The following is an 18,948-nucleotide window of genomic DNA, read 5'->3' as shown; positions in this document are numbered from 1 at the left end:
TATCCGGCATTATAAATCAGCCGGGTATCAGGTATCCGGATAGTATCAATATCCAGTATCCGGCCAAACCGGTTATCCGGCCCCATTCTTATTATAAGACTACATATCCGTATGAAAGAATATAATGGGTTAGACCAAACCAAGTCAAACTAGAGACGTTAAAAATGTTACCTGCTGCTGCTGTGTCTGGCATGTATCACTTATAGTGAAAGTAGGAGGATACCATGGCCCTTAAACAGGTGCAATTAAGGTCGTGCAATCAAATGGTTACTTGTCTTTTTTACTATGTTATTATTGTCAGGACAACAAACAAAGAAAATCTCCAGAAAACGCTGAAAGACAGTCAAGAAATGGCAGGTAAATAAAAGTAATAATTCTAGTTAGAAATATCAGCTTTATCTAACTCGAACAGCTTTGCCCTAAGTCACAAGGGTTGGTAACTAAGCCTCCCAATTTTCAATAATAATTAAAATCATTTTTTAGTTTTTTCGCCAGGACTTTACTAACCCTGTACAAATTAAAGTGATAAGACAATGAAATGATAACACATATAATTACCCCTTTTGTAGATTACAATTAGTTAATGAAACGTTTGATCACTCAACTTAATGATCCACCCAATCAAAATTCAATAAAAGTCATCAATGTTGTTATGTCAATGAATAAGAAAACTTTATTATAAAACTTTGGGGACTAGTATATTAAATGTCCCCTACCCCAGTAATTTTAACCATCACAAAACAAGTAGGCAACCTTCCTAAAGAATATAAATTAATTCAACTTGATCTTTAAAGACAACAAGTGAATTGACAGAGAGACTTTATATTATTTTTTTAATAACCAGCTTAAGACAAAACCGACCTTGTTTTTTTTCACTTAAAAATTAGAACAATTGCATAGTAATGAGAAAATTATTCTTAAATGCACTGGGAATTGTTTTGATACCAGAGATAAGGTACAGAATATCTTAAAGGTTGTGCAAAAAATGCGTAGATTTTTTTTTATTTCAAATTGCGCGGCTTGTGTTAATAGTAGAAAAATTTTACGCATACCGTTAGAACCGCTCTGAACTTTAATTTTTGGAAATATAAGAACGGTTACTGTGCTACAAATAATCTAGGAGCTAGGTGGTAAAATGTCCTTAACTCAAGTTTTAAGTCAGTTGGGACATTTTAACACGTAGCTCCCTAAATATACGTAGCAGAAAATCGTTCTTATATTTAAAAAAAAGCTAAACCCCAACATTTCAAACTTTTAATATGATATGTACTACTAGGACCCCCTAAAAAAGAAATGAATTTTTATGACGTCACACATGACACTTTCTTTACATGCTAAGTTTTCTTACATTTCCCTATCCCTAACATCATAGTGAGCAAAAAATCATTTACATACAACTATTCATCACGTATTTTTTTAAAACAATTTTTTACAGGAAAAGTAATTTGCAAAACATTTTTTGCAAAAGTGCAACCAGCAAAAATGGTCAGACATTTGTAAATTACTTGCAAGGTTATTTGGATAGGTTAAATGAAATATAATATTGCATTACATAAAAGAGGTTCGTCCGTCAGTCCGTAAAAATGATTTTCTCGACTACTATTTGAGATAGATAATTTTCTTACTAACACACACGCTTGAATTAAGAAAATCAAACATAATGTTTGATAATGGGCTTATACAATAAGTGCAGCAAATTTAAACAATTTTCGGCTTTAGTTAATGAGACAAACTAAACTTGCAGAGTTGCTTCATTATTTAAAAAAAAAAATTCTTGCATATTTATGTTTGAAACAGCTTGAGTATTTTTTGCAAGAAAGTAGCCTTTCAGTTGTGCATACATTTCTGCAAAGTTTTAGGACAAAATCTTGAAATACACAGCATTAAAATAAAGTTTTGCAAACAGCATTTTTAAAGCATTTTTTAAAGCATAAAAAGTATATCAGTACATAAGGTTTAGTGATATAATTTAATATTATTTTGTCAGAGAAATTTTTATCAGCCATTTTTGCTGTAAAGTCACATATATTTATTGAGCATTTTTTGATTTCAGAATTAGAATATGGAAATTTCATCTACTGTTTGAACATTACATAAATTTTCATTTTTAGATCTCTTATAAAATTTTTTAAACCATATTCAAAATAGAAAAAATATTGGATATCAACCCTCTTTATTGAGAAAACACTTATGCTGACACGAAGATTCTCTACAATAAGGACAGGACCGTCCGCACGTTTATTAAGGCAAGTTATATTTGATCCAGCGATTTCAAACCTTGTATGTTGATTTTTGTGACAGTTAGATACTATGTAGAAAGTGTAGCAACTCAATATTCATTACAGAAATTCCATATTCTCATTTTAAACAATGTTTTCTGTTCCATAATCATCTTTTTTATTTAATTTTTGAAATATTGGATTTTTATAATATTATACGCGAGGCATCTCTATAATCAAGGATTAGGAAGGGTTATGTTTTTAAAACTTTGGTAATTTAAAGTAAAATTTTATTAGCGGAAATATTTGCACACCAATTTTGATTCAAGTTTTAATTTTGTAGAATATGACTAAATGTTTTAAAATGACATCTTGAAAATCTACATAAATGACACAACGAAAAATCGGTGATTTTCCTCATAAAGCCTATTTAGCTCTGAACCACTCCCCCCCCTCCTTTTATTTTGAAAGAAATGAAACCAGTACCCTCTATAACCTAACCTTACCTAAAGTAATAAAAAACAAAACAACCCTCCTCCCTTTCTTTATTTTTCAAAATATGGGAAAGGGGTACTTGGAGGGAACCGCCGAAAAAAAAGAACAATAATACTAATTACTATTAAGTCCATGAACGCTAAGATTTCAAAAAAAATGGCCATAACTAATGCTTTTTTTTAGGAATTTCGTTTAAATTAACTAATATTTTAATTAATATATGGGGTAACATTAAATAGCTTTGTTTTATTAGAATTATTTAAAATCCCAGCTCATTGCTTTTTCAACTTAGGCTTTCAAGAGTATACATTTTTTTATAAGGGTAAAGGATGGTTCGGGGGTTCTGTAACTAGTCCCCAAAATTTTATAATTCATTGGCTTAACAACTTATGGGATTTTTCTTGAATTTTGATTAATTGGTTCATTAAGTATAGTGTTTCAACTTTTTAACCTATAATTGTAATCTACAAAAGAGGTTATTTTGAGTATCATCGTTGGGGATTTACACCAATTTATCCGCCATTGTCTTATCCCTTTAGATCCCTGATAACTTGCAAATAAAGGATTTATTTCTGAAGCGGACATATTACAAGTGTTATTTCATTGTAAGTATTGTTACTTAACATAATGCATAAAGTGAACAACTTTTAAATGCGATGCTTTTCTATTATCAGCAATTTTTCCGGTTGTCATTGTGTAAAAATATTGAAGCTAACCGTCCCATTTTCATTTAGAGAAGTTTACTACATATCTACCAACCATTATTTATTAATTATTACATGAACAGAATCTGTAGAGAGATTATTCCAAAAGTTTTAAAAGGCTTTTCTATAATTATAGAATTTAGGCATGTAAGAATTTTCATATCGATTTTAAAATCGGCATGGTGATTCCTGTAATTGTTAGCCACGAATAAGAAAGCGTAGCAACTCTATAACCATTTCCATGATATTTTTTTTGTCTATTGTTCCATCGATACGAGTCAAGGCGTAAGTAATCTGGATTTTGGAATACCGATTCCTATTACAACAAAGTAAATAAAGTCCTAAAAATATAAGTATGTCCTAAACAGTATTCTGTATTATTTCTCAAAAATTAGCCATATGACGCCATACAAATGAGTGAGATGAATGGAGAAGTAGGAAAGAAAATCCCAAAAAAAAGAGATGGATAATCCATTATCATTATGACGTCACATGGCTGATTTTTGAGACACTTTGTCCCACTACTCTGTATTTAAGGAGTTTATACTTTGTTTTTTAACTTTAAGTCTTCGCTGTGACTTATATTATCATCCTTGATTTCTAATGATGTAATTTTGTACAACTTTTGTATGCAAACCAATAGTAAAATAAGCATCACCTATTGCAGGGGGAATTGGAAAGGCAAATAACAATAAAATTCATAAAAACAACTTTCGATTTAATAAAGTTTGATAAGATAAAAAGATAATTTCATGAAAATCAATAAATATAAAGGACGCCAACTGCTAAACGGTTGAACTTACATGCCCGAACTTCAGAGGTGTATAAATTACTGCGAAATTACTGTGAATTATCAAGTTTTGACTGTTCCAGATTGTTTTTAGGCCTTCCTTTGCTTGTTATAATGATATGCGAAATATGTATGTTTAGCCGTTTAGCAGCCAGCAGTCTTTATAATTCTTATTTTTGGTTTTTAAAACCCATTGGAAATTAAATCAATTTATTGAGATAACAATTTTTAAAAATTGGCTTATTTTCTACACAATTTTACATTCCTAATTTTCTGCCTCAACCCCTTGTTCCCATTTTTTATAACCCTTACAACCCCCCAAAAAATAATTACTCAGATTGGGTCATCTCCCCCCTGCCCTCTCATTGACTTCCGCCCCCCCCCCCCTCCCTACTAATGGCTTCGACGTTTTGTGCATAAATTTATTTTCAAATGAAAAATTGTTCAGTAATTGTTTGATTGTGTTTAGGGCTTGAATTTTAAATCATAGCAATATAGAATTTATCAAATGCTTTTCAAATTTCCACGTAGATTTTGTTTTTCCGAGATAAACGTTCGTATATACAGACAAGCCCTTAGCTTAAGTGCTTATAATTTTCAGCATGTCATGTTTTAATGATTATATGCCTTATTTATGTCACTTTGAATTTAGCAAAGCATTCGATCATAGTATTTTAAACTAATCATATTTGTTTCAATCATGAAGTCGAGATAATAATTATTTATTATTTATATCCTATTAAATAAAGTAGTAAGGTTTTTTTGTTGCGCCGTAAAGATCTCGCTTACCACTAACCCAATTAATATCTCAATAGCCTCTAGGGGAGGGCGATGGAGGTCGGGAAATTTGTCTAAAACCATTTAAAGACATTTATAAAGCTTCCCTGAAAAGTAGAATCAGTGCAGACCAACAGTCTCCGAGATCATTAGCTACAGCCAAAAAACATACTACTTTATATTATAGGACTAGCGGTTACGCCCCTAGAGGCCTATAGCGGCACTTGAGGAGGAGGGAGTTGAATCCCAAAACCCATTTTTTAAGTATAAATTTTTATTTGGGGGGGGGGGTTGTTTTTTTTTCTAGGGGCGATTTCTCTTAAGAGTGTGCTGGTACCCTACCCCAGAATAGTTATAAACCTTCCCAGGACTTATGAGAAGCTACCCTGTTAAGGAGAACCCGTTCGGTTCAGCGGTTAGCAAGATTCTTTGGTATAAACAAACAGACAAACAAACAGACAAACAGACCGACAAACAAACAAACAAATATCCTCTTACTTTATTGTAAGGATTACACCATACATTTTATAAATTAGTATAATTTTATCTCGCTAAGAATGTTTAATTTTGATATTTTGTAAAGAGTTGATATTAAAGAAAAAAGATGGAATTTTCTCGAGCTTCATACCGTAGATTATCAGATAGTGTTCCGTCTGCAAGGTTAAGTGCAGGGCTCGGCAGCCGCACGACATCCGCATGTAAGCCGAGGTGAAATCGAACTTTTAGAAATTTAAGAATCAGGAGTTAGTCGAAATTTGACTAAATTATGGCAATCCCTCCGTTAAAAAAAAATAAAATGAGGTTTAGTCGGGGCTGACGCGCTGCTGCTGAGCCCTAGTTGAATGTAATATGTATTATAGTTATTTTTCTTTATATTTCACATTTTCATAACCTAATGTCTGCGCACCTAGCCTCTATGGATTTATCACAAGAAATTGTTTTGGTTTCCACAAATAATAATTAATAATTTCAAAATAAGTAGTAGCAAAAATTACTTTTTTAATTACTCAACCAGTCCATCCGATTAGCTTAAAACCTGCCCAAAGCTCATACATAAATTTTTGTTGTTGTGAATTGTTGAGTTATAGATCCAACCGTTTACGAGGACTTACTAGATAAACATGCTGTCTTTATCATTTTGTGGCTGCGGCACTAATTTCCTATTTTTTAAGATAAAAGATTCTTTGTTACCCTTCTATTTTGACTTGTGCTGTAATGAAAAACCGCGTTTAAAATATTTGATGGGGTGCTGTGAGTCTATAGTACAGGATAAGATAAAGGGCAAAAATCCCCCAAATTAGCCCATAAATAGATAGATTTTTTAAGGAAAAGGTTCGACACTAGTAGTTTGTACTGGAATAATATACTGGGAAAGTTTACTTTCTCCTCGGAATCTCTACAAAGTGTCCTAAAAAATGAGCCGTGTGACGGCAAAAGACCCATCTCTTTAAAGGGATTTCTTTTCCTACTTCTCCTCTCACCCCTCATTTTTATGACGTCACACGGCTCATATTCTTAGGACACTTTGTTAAGCTCTATGCACGCTTCTTGGAAGATCTGCTTTTATTTCTTATATGCTTCACATAAGCATATCCTATTATATAAAGTAGTAAGCGTTTTTTGTCTGTCCCAAAGGATCTCGCTAACCGCTGAACCGATATTGTTCTCCTTTACAGTGATGCTTCTTCTTCAAATTATTTATGGGGAGATTGTGTGCACCCCCCTTCCCCAAAAAAGGTTTTTTTACTCTTTTAAAACTTATATTTAAAATAGAATGAGGTCGACTTTTCCTCCTCCTACCTTAAGTGCACCTAGAGGCTTCTAGGGGCGTAGCCGCTAGTTTAATATATTACCAGGTATGAGGATACACGAAGGTGTCTCAGCCGCAGTATGAGCATGAGCCGCGATATTGGCGGCGCAGCCAGACAACCAGACCACACCAACGGCGGCGAAAGTGGCGGCGAAGAATCTGGCGGTGGCGGCAGAAGTTTCAGCATGACCCGGCAGTTTCCTTTAGAGAGGTAGTGATTTTTTTTATCAGAACTAGCGGCAGTGCCCCCAGCTTCTAGTTGCTCTATATTCGAAGGGATATGGAAACCCCTAAAAACCCTAAAAAAAAATGGATAATCCCTCATTTTTGTGAGGTCACATGCTGATTTTTTGAGCGACTTTGTCCCCTCGCCATTGAAAAAGGCTGATACCATACCTGGACTCATTTGTAAAAATAAAATAGCCTTAAACCATGTCAAGACCTATGAGAAGCTACCCTGTCAAGCGGTTAGCGATAATCCTTCGCAAAAAAACAAAAAAAGCTTACTTCTTTATAAAATAGGTTATTAAATATGATAAATTAGCCTGTTAAGTACCTTCACTTTCTATTGAGCAAAACATGACAGCGCCAAAAGTTTTAAATATTGCCCAATTTGCCCAAACTCTTCGGGGCTAACCAGTAACCAATATAACCTAACTTATCACTAGACACTAACTAAAGTAATAAACAAACAAATGAAAAAATAACCCCCTCTTTATGATTTTTATTTTAATATTCGTGAAAAATTGTCTTTAATGCAATGCTTTATATGATTTTTAAGTGTGACTGATAACTGGTTCTAATCCAACGGAAATTCATCGGTTTCGAAGCTATGCTGGAAAATGATTGTTATTTACTATTTAGAAGCGAGAATGATACAAGATTCAGCTCCAACATCCGGCCTTCTTCCTCTATGATTTGGTTAGTTTTTTTTAATGTATTGCAGAAAAACAAGGATGACAACATCCATAAGTAGCGAAGCCGATTAAAATTCAAATGATAAGAGGAAAATTGATGATATCAGACGAAAATTCATCATTAATATCTTTAATAATAACTTTAAACCTCTGTAGTTATTGCCATATATATATAGAATAGCGACTACGCCCCTAGAGGCCTCTAGTTGAATTTGATTATTATAATTTTTATTTTAAATTTAAAAAGAAAAGTAAACATTTTTTGTAGGGGGCGAGAATTTTTAATTTTTGGGGAGTAGGGTCGACCTTCCTCAATTTTAATTTTAGTTAAAAAATAAAAAAAAATTTCACTAAGCTTTTTGTTTTGATGCTATAATCTTAAAAATGAGCTATTTTACCCCATAAAAAAACAACGGATTGACGAAAAACTATAAAATATACTACACATTTTCTCATAATAATTATTGAAAGAAATAAGTGTTTGTAAGTTTTTGTGTGATTATTTTCTATTTTCTGTAATTTGTTGTCAAAACCAAAATATTGGACGAGACGTAAATGTTCTTCATAAAAACCAGAGGTGAAACTTCTCTGTAATTGTATTACACATAAGTGGCGGTTACGTCCCTAGAGGCCTCTCGGGGCACTTGAGTAATGGGGAAAGAAGGAAGTCAACCCCTCACTTTTTAGTCTTAAAAAAGAAAAGTAATTCTTTTAATGTTGAATAATGTAAGTAATAAAAGCCCCTTAAGGGGCGATTAGTCGTATTTCTAAAATGGTTTTATTTTAAGTTAGGTTAGGTTATATTCGGTTATATGATTGCTCCGCAAGTTTAGGCAATTGGCCCCGAAGAGTTAGAGCCCCCAGCAGGGGCTAGAAATAGGAGTAAAGCTACTGTGCAAAATACGGAGAATCGACCCTTAAGGGGCGTTGCCACGAAGAAGACGTACGAAGATACCCTAGTTAAAAAGTAGCTCCGCTACAAAAAATATGAAATGTTTGTCCTTGTTATTTCTTTTAGGTTTACGTACCTGCTCAGTACACTTTCTAGCTAAAAACGTAAAACTCAACTTTTATTAAAAATTAATGAATAAACGTGGAATATATTGATAAGAAAAAATCTGTTGATAATTCAGCTTGCTAATATGGACCTCATTTATTGGTCAGTTCGTTCAACCAGTATAAGGGGATAGGAAATGGGAATTTATGAAGGGTATCGTTATTTTAGCCATCTGCCAGTATCACTGCCAGTATCACAAAAGGTGATAAAAAGATTAAAGGACCAAGGAAATCTTAAAAAAAAAAAAAATGGGGGTTTTTTTTTGGGGGGAGGGGGGGTTGTTGGTATCCCATCCCCCCAAAAAATAGCCTAAAATCACCACAGGACCAATAGGTTTATTCCCTGAAGAGTAGAATCTTAACGGTTCAGTGGTTATCGAGATCTTAAGCTTCAAACGGACGGACGGACGGACAGACGGACAGACAGACATCAAGCTACTTTGTATTATAGATATGAAAATCTAGTACATCTAAGTAATAATATATCAATTTATATATATTTCTTTCGAGAAAGATTCATATTTTTATTACAGTTTCGTAGTAATTCTATTCAATTTAATTTTTTCCGTCATAATGTATAGGATTCATTTTATTATAATGAATGTATAATATACGTGGATATTAAAACAGGGGGAAATGTCGTCAATTTTGGTTTCTAACATGGAACTCGTCTTTTGGTCAGTTCGTTCATCCCATAGGAAGGGAGGGGATGGGTTAAAGGGGGTGGATGGGGGGGTTTCGTTATTTTAGCCCACTGCGTGTTTTACTTTATTAGAGGAAATGAAAATCTGGTGTAAGATCCAAGTTATAATGCATTTATTATCATAACCCTTTCACTAAACCGTCCACCTTGGTTTTTTTCAGGGGCTGCGATTTAGCCAATAAATTCCAATTGAAAAAGTTGGAGTAAAACTTGTTTTTTTATTGTTTAACTAGAAGGGAAGTGGATAAGGATGGGAGAAAAAAGAGAAGGGGGGTAAGGGGAAATTTTCACTTAGAATTGTTTGTCAGAGAATCCAGGGAGTAAGGGAGGGGACAATGGGCAATTATTTCAAATTAAGAGTTTTCACTGAAAAGCAATGAAAACCAGATTTATAAAAAAAAATTTGACCAAAATTGTAAACGGATCATGGTAATATAATTGAGAACAAAATTAGTTCTAAGAAAAAATCATTTACTTAAAAATTAAATTACCAGTACATTACAATGTAGTAAACATTCTGTAATTAATCACTAGAAAAATCAGCCTTAGAACTTCGTCAACCCTTCTCATATATTTTTACCTGCTACCTAAATTCAAGGGGTTCTTTGATCGTTTAATACATAAATATCACAGTAGAGTTTCTATACATGAAATGACATTTTCTTGGGAAACATATTTGTTAAAACCAGTCATCTAAGGACAAATTTTTCTGTCTGCATATTCAAAACTAACTTAGCTAGTTAACGGGGCATTAATGCGCTAGTACCCAAAGTCAGTCAGAAACTGCTGAATTCTTGCACATTCCCTTTAAGCCAGCACCCAAAGTCGGAGACTCTTAAAAGTTGAATATTTGATCCATTGTCCCCTCCCTTACTCCCTGCAGAGAATCACATTCCCTTTTCCCTGAATTCCAGTAATCTGAAATTAAATTTTTATCTATTGATTGCATTCAAATGATTTCTAAAAAATAAATTTGATAACACACAGGGTATTTGGATAAGTAGATGATATTTTAACAAGAATGTCAACATGTATAAAAGCGTAGCTCCACAAATCTAACATTGGGACAAATGATTAGTTACAAATGCGATACACAGCGATTTTAGTAGTAAACAAGGATAATAACAATTATAAGTAGCAAAGCAAAAAAGTATTAAATATTATCTAGAAAAGAATCACGAAAACGAAGTAACATGTCTTTCTAGATTACATAAATACCTTTCTTTCCTCTCCTACTAGATTAACAAAATGACCAATAAATGAGGTTCATAATAGCAACCTTAATTAATGACAAATTTTACCCTGTTAATATATCCACATATTCAAAATTGATTAAATATATTATACTAGCGGCTTCGCCCCTAGCCTCTAGGGGCTTTGCCCCAAGAGGTTTGATCAAACCAATTTTTCGTATTTTAGATATAAAAGAAATTATTTTTTTTAATTTCTTTTGGGGGGGGGGGTAATTTTTTATTTTTTATTTTTTTTTTTGGGGGGGGGGGTAGTCGACCCCACTATTTTAATTTTAGTTTTAAAAAGAAATTTTTTTTTTTTGGGGGGGGGGCGGTATTTTTCATTTTTTGGGGGGGGTGTCCCACCCCCCAAGAAAATAGTTATAAACCTTCCCGGGAACTATGAGAAGCTACCCTGTTAAGGAGAACCCGATCGGTTCAGCGGTTAGCGAGATCCTTCGCTACAAAAAAACAGACAAACAGACAAACAGACAGACAGACAGACATCGTTCTACTTTGTATTATAGATAAAACAAAATATGAGCTTAAACAGTTTTAATATTTCCTTTATCCCACTTAGAAAAATTAAAAATCATTCTTTATTAATCTTATGATACCAAGAACTTAAGTATGATTATATTTCTATTCAGATTTAATCATTAATGTAGAAGATTTTTAAAAGCGAAGCTTTTCTATAATTAGGGTCTGTCCGTCCTTACGTCCGTCCGTCACAGAGAGATATCTTTTTTTCGTCAATTTAGGCATGTTAGAATTGTCCTATCGATTTCAAACTTTGCATGGTGATTCCTGTAGTAGTTAGGTATGATTTAGAAAGCGTATCAACTCTATAATCATTACCAGAATGTCCGTATGTCCATTTTAAACATGTTGATTTTTCTACTTTTTTAACAACAAATTTTCAAGTGTTTTAATTATCCGTTTGATCTGATGTTTGGTATATTGATTCCTGGGACAACAAAGAACAATATTATAAGCAAAGCAACTCTATAATCAAGTTAAAAAATGTAAGTATGTCCATAAATATTATCCTGTTTTTAAGCAGTTTTTCAACAAATTTACCTACAATTTTGATTCGACATTTATACATTTATGTTCCGATTTTTCAGTTCAGATACTATACAAGTGTTAATGTCCGTTTGTCCTACCGTTTCAGTGTTTCGCTTTTATGGATGTTGCCATCCTTGTTTAAAAGCGAAGCTTTTCTATAATTATTAAAAGCGAAGCTTTTCTATAATTAGGGTCGGTCCGTACGTCCGTCCGTCCGAGATAGATAGCTTTTATTCGTTAATTTAGGCATGTCAGAATTGTCCTATCGATTTCAAACTTTGTATGATGATTCCTGTAGTAGTTAGGTACGATTTAGAAAGCGTAGCAACTCTATAATCATTACTATAATTTCCGTACGTCCATTTTAAACATGTTGATTTTTTTTACTTTTTTAACAACAAATTTTATGTGATCTAATCATCCGATTGATCTGCTTTTTAATATATTGATTCCTGGGACAACAAAGCATAATGTTATAAGCGAAGCAACTCTATAATAAAGTCCTAAATATGTAAGTATGTTCATAAACATTATCCTGTATCAAGCAGTTTTTCAACAAACTTACTTACAATTTTGCTTCGAATCTTATACATTTATATTCTGATTATTCCGTTCTGACACTATACAAGTGTTAATGTCCGTTTGTCCTACCATTTTAGTGCTTCGCTTTTATGGATGTTGTCATCCTTGTTTTGTGAAGAAACCCCCTGTCGTCAAAGAGCATGCAGTATACTTCCTTGGTTGTTCAGTCTGTCGGTCATTGCTCTAATAGTTATTTCTCGCATCGTATTATAAACAGCTTTCCGCGTATATAGAATGTACAATGCATGGGCTAAAAAACTGATTTTAATCTTATGATTGTACATTTCTATATTCGTAGAAAGCTGGACATGATACGATGCTTGACATAGTTTTTTCGTATGGATGAGAACCGGTTCCTATCCACCGGATTCGAATGAATACGAGAAAAGAAATTATTTATTAATAAGAAAAGATGTCGTAATTTTTTATTTTTATATTCTTTTCTTACGTAGTACCATTATTCCATCTAAAAATGATATCAGAATAAAATGATGAAATACGTTTTTGCATATAAAGTGACAAAATTGCAAGATGGCTTATAAAGAAGAAAAGGTTGTTTTTCAAAACAGCAAATTTAAAAAGATTTATAACTAAAAAAAATAAAATTAGCTGGTAGAGTTGATGTGCATATGTTAAAGGAATCTTCACTAAAAATTTCAGCTGTCTATCTTCTAAAGCAGTCGAGAAAATCCTACCATTAAGTAGACTATAAAGTAACTTGAGACTAACAAATTTCGGTCTAAGAAATTTAGACAAACTGTTTCCTAACATGAAATATCTTTGGGGGGTTAAAAGATCTTAATTAACAAACAAACATAAAAATTTTCTACTTCAATAAGGTTTGGATTACATTTTTTATATTTTTAAAGAAACACCTTTACTTGCCAGCTATTGGTTTTACTTTTATTGATGTATAAAATAATATTATTGGGATGATTTCATTTCAAAAACATTACTACAATTTTATTTTAGAACCGGTTCTCATCCATACAGCTTTCTACGAATATAAAAATGTACAATCTTAAGATTAAAACCAGTTTTTTAGCCGGTGCGTACGGCACCTCGGGGCTAAAAAAAACTAGTTTTAATCTCATAATTCTACATTCTATATCCGCGGAAAGCCGTTTATAATACGATACGAGAAATAACTATTAAATGTTATTTTTATAAATGGATAAATCATTGTTTTTAGACCCAGGGGGAAATAATGATAAAAAATATAGTTTAAAAAAAAGTTATATTAGTTTGAACAATAAATGATTTTCTCCTGGCCCCTAAGGGCTTACCCCCGTGGAGCTGGAAAACCATTCAAATTCCACCCCCCATGTTTCTTTAATAATTTAATCTGACCTAATACCCCCCCCCCCCCCACCCTGCCATATATAATTTATGTGTCAATTGAAAAGATTTTTTAAAGTGAGATTTTTTTCCCAGGACGTCCAATAATACATACTTCTTACTTTTTTTAATAAACAACTGTCAGCTTCTATTAAAGGGAAGATAAAAAATAATACATTAAGACTTTTAAACACTTGTGAGAACTTGATAAGCTGAATATTGGTTTATTAGTCTATAATTATAATGTAAAATTGATGCACAGTTCCTTTAATTCAGAATATTGTTCAAGTACATTCTTACATTTTTATGCCTTTATATTATAAAAAAAGTTTAAAATGGACGTGATGACTTTCTGACAACGATTCTAGAGTTGCTTTTCTTTCTAACTATTACAGGAATCATCATGCAAAGTTTGAAATCGAAAGGAAAATTCTAAAATGCCAAAATTGATGATAAGAACTATTCGTTACCAGCGGACGTGTCCTTATTTTAGAAAAGCTTCGCTTAAAAAAATGGAATTATAATACTACTGACCCAAATAAATATGTTTTCGTATAAAAAGCATATATTGAAATATTTCCCTTGATTTGCAATAAAATTCTATATATTTTCGATAATATTTTACTATGATAATGCATTTCTTGTTCATTCACATAGATAAAACATTAGAGTAAAACACTAGAGGGAGAAAGGGTTGAATATCTGTATCTCCCCATCGCAACCACCTTGTGCAATAAGATATATAAGTTTTCCGGAATTTTAATGTTAGGGGGAGATTTGAAATCTGCATCAAATTTTAAGGATTTTTTATAAAATTCGTTTTTTGTATAATTCTTTATCTAAAAGCGGAAATGCATTTTAAGTTAATTAATTTTGACTAATAGGATAGGTGGATTTTAAAGTACCTGCGCTCTAATTGGTTGAATGATGTACGCTATACAATCAGAGCGCAGATTTTCTAAATCCACCAATCACAGATGCCAAAATTAATTAACTTAAATTGCATTTCCGCTATTAGATAAAGAATTATAGAAAAAAACGAATTTTATAAAAAATCCTCAAATTTGATGCAGATTTCAAATCTCCCCCTAACTTTAAAATTCCGGAAAACTTATATATCTTATTGTGCAACCTTTTTATTGGGTCATTGAAAATCAACCAATGGAGCCGCTTATATTAACATAGCAAAGTAGTAGAAAATAATTTAGAAGCAGACGAGGGAGATCTTTGAAGAAGGAAGGGAGGTAGTTATCTGTATATACATCTATACTATAGATCTGTTGATAAAACACTTTGTAACAAGGATAACAACATTCATAGTAATCAATACAGAACATAAATAAAACGTAATTTTATCTAAATATAAATTATAAACAAGGATGACAAAATAAATAAAATCAAAGCAATGAAATCTGATATTTGGAAAAACGAACATGTTTACACTTGTAGATTGTTAGCATTTAATAAGCATCATATCATTTTAAAAGTCTAAACAAAATGGTATGTAAATATGTTGCTTATATACAGTATAACATTTAATTAGGGACATACTTACATTTTTAGGACTTGATTACTAGGATGCTATGCTTAAAATCCTTGTTGTCCTAGAAATCATTGTATTCACAAATCAGAGGTGGATTCTTTAAAAAATTTGCCCCACTAAGCGATTATTGTTTTCGTGAAAAATTCACCAAAATCACATTAAACATCTAGAAAAATTAAACAAAATCATAGAAGGGTTATAAACATAAGATTTTATTTAATTTTTGTAGATTTTTTATATAATTTTGGAGGATTTTCACGAAATTTTTTTTTTTAAAGAATCCACCTCTGATATGCTCCTTGTAAGCAAGCTTAATTGACGACAAAGTCATCAATAACGGTTCACTTTGAAACAAAACGATAACAGCTGATATATTGACCAATTTATGTCTAAAATATTTCATGTTGATATAACAAAGATTATTAGTGTTAAAGCATATTTTATAATCCCTTATGATAAGACTAGCGGCTTCGCCCCTAGCCTCTAGGGGCTTCGCCCTATAAAGTTATGGGAAGTCAACCCTCATTAATAGAAATATTCAAAAAAAATATTCTTTGTTTAATTACTTTGTGGTAAAATTAAACCCAGGTTGTGCGGTTTATGCACAAAAATTTTCATTTGTACAAAAAAATTTCAGTTCGTAAAAATTAAACCTAGGTTGTTCGCATACACAAAAATTTAAATTAAAAAAATTTATTTTTTTTTTTGGGGGGGGGGGAGGGATTCATGGGGGCTTCGCCCCATGTTGCAGTGGGGTTCCCCTACCCCAATTACCGGTTTTTGTTTACAAAAATTTTTAAAAATTAAAAATTTTGGAAGTGGGGATTTTTTTATTTTTGGGGGGGTTGGGGTGTCCCACCCCCCAACAAAATAGCTTAAAACCACCAGAGGACTAGTAGGTATATTCCCAGAAGGGTAGAGCCCAATTTAATCAGCAGTTACTGAGATTTTACAAAAAATGTAAAAAAAAAATTTTGGGGGGTGTTTTTTTTTATTTTTGGGGGGGTTGGGGGTGTCCCACCCCCCAAGAAAATAGCCTAAAACCACCACAGGACCAGTAGGTATATTCCCTGAAGAGTAGAATCCGATTGGTTAAGTGGTTACCGAGATCTTAAGGGACAGACAGACAGACGGACAGACATCAAGCTACTTTGTATTATAGATTATGATAAAACGTTGATCCAAATGAAATATTTTGATCTTGTTAGCTCTTGTTTTTCTTCTTATCATAAAAAATAGTTCTTAGAAGTCAGCCATTTATCCAGGGAAATGTAAATGGACAAAAAAAATATGTCTGTTTGTTAGGGTTGGGCCGGATATCCGATCTGGCCGGACTTCCAGTCATTTTCAATATTTGGCTTGATACCGGATATTAAAACTATCCGGTTACATGATATTCGGCTGATTTTTGACGCCGGATATCCGGTTATCCGGCCGGATATCCGGTAAATTGCCGGATATCGAACTTTGGCCAGATATCCGGCCGGAACCGTATATTCGGCATTAGAAATCAGCCGGATAACCGGTATCCGGCCAAAAAGTATCCAGCCCAACCCTACTGTTTATTTTGACTTCCTGTTTATTTTGGTAGGGATTAAAAAAATTGTGAAATTCGTCCTGCTTTATTAAAGTGGATGTTGGAGCCAATTGTAGGTCGACCATTAAATATAAGAAGCATCTTTTGATTTAGATTGAAGGGGTATCACCCCCCTCCTCCACCTATTACCCTCATAAAATAATGTAAGGTATCCGACATAGATAATTAGAGTTGCATGCCCCTTGGTCTAAAAAAGGGCGCAATTCATAACCATACATTACACAGTAGGGACTTTCAAACAGAGGTCGTGCAATCAAAGGGTTGGTTGTCTGAGGGATGTTATAATCATAGACGGCCATCGTTGGGGGCAAAGGTGTGTTTACCCTCCCCTTATAATATGAAACCCATTATCCCCCCTCAAAATAAAAAAAATACAGTATTACCCCCTTAACCTCCTCATTTTATCTCCCATCAAAATAAAAAGCTTGGACGTTCCTGCATATAATCATACACTTTATTAGCAAGATTCAGATTAGCCAGGACATCCGTTCACCCCTGAATTATTGAACCTCATAATCGGTCAGCTGAATTCTAGTTTCCGATTTTATACGTATCACCCTCATCCTATCTCAATATTTACTACAGGCTAAAAAAGCTTCAAACTTCCAAAAAAAATCAGAAATTGAAAAATTAAAATTTTGAGTGTATAATGTATAAATCGTTTATACATAATATCGCTTTTCCCTTTGACCGGAGTAGCTGAAAATAGCTTTTGCAATAGTTGGTTTATCTGTCATACAACTTCGGAAATCAGGGAACAAATGGGTAATCAATTTTCAGTGGATCTCATAATCTTGATGTTATTTTCCATCATTATATTTATTTTTCAAAAACATATATTATTATTCTTATGTATTCAAGGATCTAAAGGGATAATGCAATGGCCGATAAATTGATGTACATCCCCAATTATGACACACAGAATTACTCCTTCTGTATACTAGACACTTAATGAACCAACACATCAAAATTGAAAAGCCAACGATTAAGAAAACATTGTATTTGTCCAATATTCCCTCCCTCTCTGGTTGTATTAAATCCGAAAAATATGTTTTTTTCTGTTTATCTAACCAACTAGAAAATATAGATTTATTATTTTCAAAGAAAAAAAATAATCAATAATACAAAGTAGAACGATGTCTGTCTGTTTGTGTGTTTGTCTGTTTGTTTGTAGCGAAGGATCTCGCTAACCGCTGAACCGATCGGGTTCTCCTTTACAGGGTAGCTTCTCATAGTTCCCGGGAAGGTTTATAACTATTTTCTTGGGGGGTGGGACACCCCTAACCCCTCAAAAAATGAAAAATACCCCCCCCCAAAAAATAAAAAAAATTTCTTTTTAAAACTAAAATTAAAATAGTGGGGTCGACTACGCCCCCCCCCAAAAAAAAATTTTTTTTTATTATTTTTATTTCAAATCTAAAAAAATTGGTTTGATCAAACCTCTTGGGGCAAAGCCCCTAGAGGCTAGGGGCGAAGCCGCTAGTTTACTTATAAGAACTTAAGATTAATAAAGATATGTATATGTATAGTGGGGTCGACTACGCCCCCCCCCCAAAAAAAATTTTTTTTTATTATTTTTATTTCAAATCTAAAAAAATTGGTTTGATCAAACCTCTTGGGGCAAAGCCCCTAGAGGCTAGGGGCGAAGCCGCTAGTTTACTTATAAGAACTTAAGATTAATTAAGATATGTATATCTACCTATCTATCTATCTATCTATCTATCTATCTATCTATCTATCTATCTATCTATCTATCTATCTATCTATCTATCTATCTATCTATCTATCTATCTATCTATCTATCTATCTATCTATCTATCTATCTATCTATCTATCTATCTATCTATCTATCTATCTATCTATCTATATATCTATCTATCTATCTATCTATCTATCTATCTATCTATCTATCTATTCAGTGTTGGACGCCCCCAGCATTATGAATTGTCGACAACAAAGAGGATGTTCAAGTTTACACAGGTCAGTGACATAGGGGTTGATATTTCCAGGGAGGGAGGGGACAATAGGATGTTTATTACACTAGTCCCTAATGTTATAATCACGTTATTTTCGTTCATTTATCAACTTTGGGGACTTTTTATTGAATTTGATCCGTT

The 18,948-nt window shown here is 32.9% G+C and overlaps 2 protein-coding genes across 2 annotated transcripts in view; one reads left to right on the top strand and one right to left on the bottom strand.

Annotated features, from left to right (window-relative positions):
- LOC145329247 (mitochondrial glycine transporter A-like) overlaps positions 1-18,948 on the bottom strand; it is a 402,442-nt gene that overhangs the window by 108,494 nt on the left and 275,000 nt on the right. The window lies entirely within an intron of this gene.
- The window catches only part of LOC145330401 (uncharacterized), a 49,694-nt gene that overhangs the window by 2,698 nt on the left and 28,048 nt on the right, over positions 1-18,948 (top strand). Inside the window, exons 2-5 of the mRNA XM_080175038.1 lie at positions 302-357; positions 6,842-7,006; positions 7,660-7,716; positions 18,751-18,811. Coding sequence (XP_080031164.1) covers positions 302-357; positions 6,842-7,006; positions 7,660-7,716; positions 18,751-18,811 — 339 coding nt within the window. The remainder of the gene's footprint in view (positions 1-301; positions 358-6,841; positions 7,007-7,659; positions 7,717-18,750; positions 18,812-18,948) is intronic.

Source organism: Acartia tonsa, chromosome 10 (genome assembly GCF_053477335.1).
Source record: "Acartia tonsa isolate MP-2025a chromosome 10, ASM5347733v1, whole genome shotgun sequence".
Lineage (NCBI taxonomy): Eukaryota > Metazoa > Arthropoda > Copepoda > Calanoida > Acartiidae > Acartia > Acartia tonsa.
This window is presented reverse-complemented; position numbering and strand designations above follow the sequence as displayed.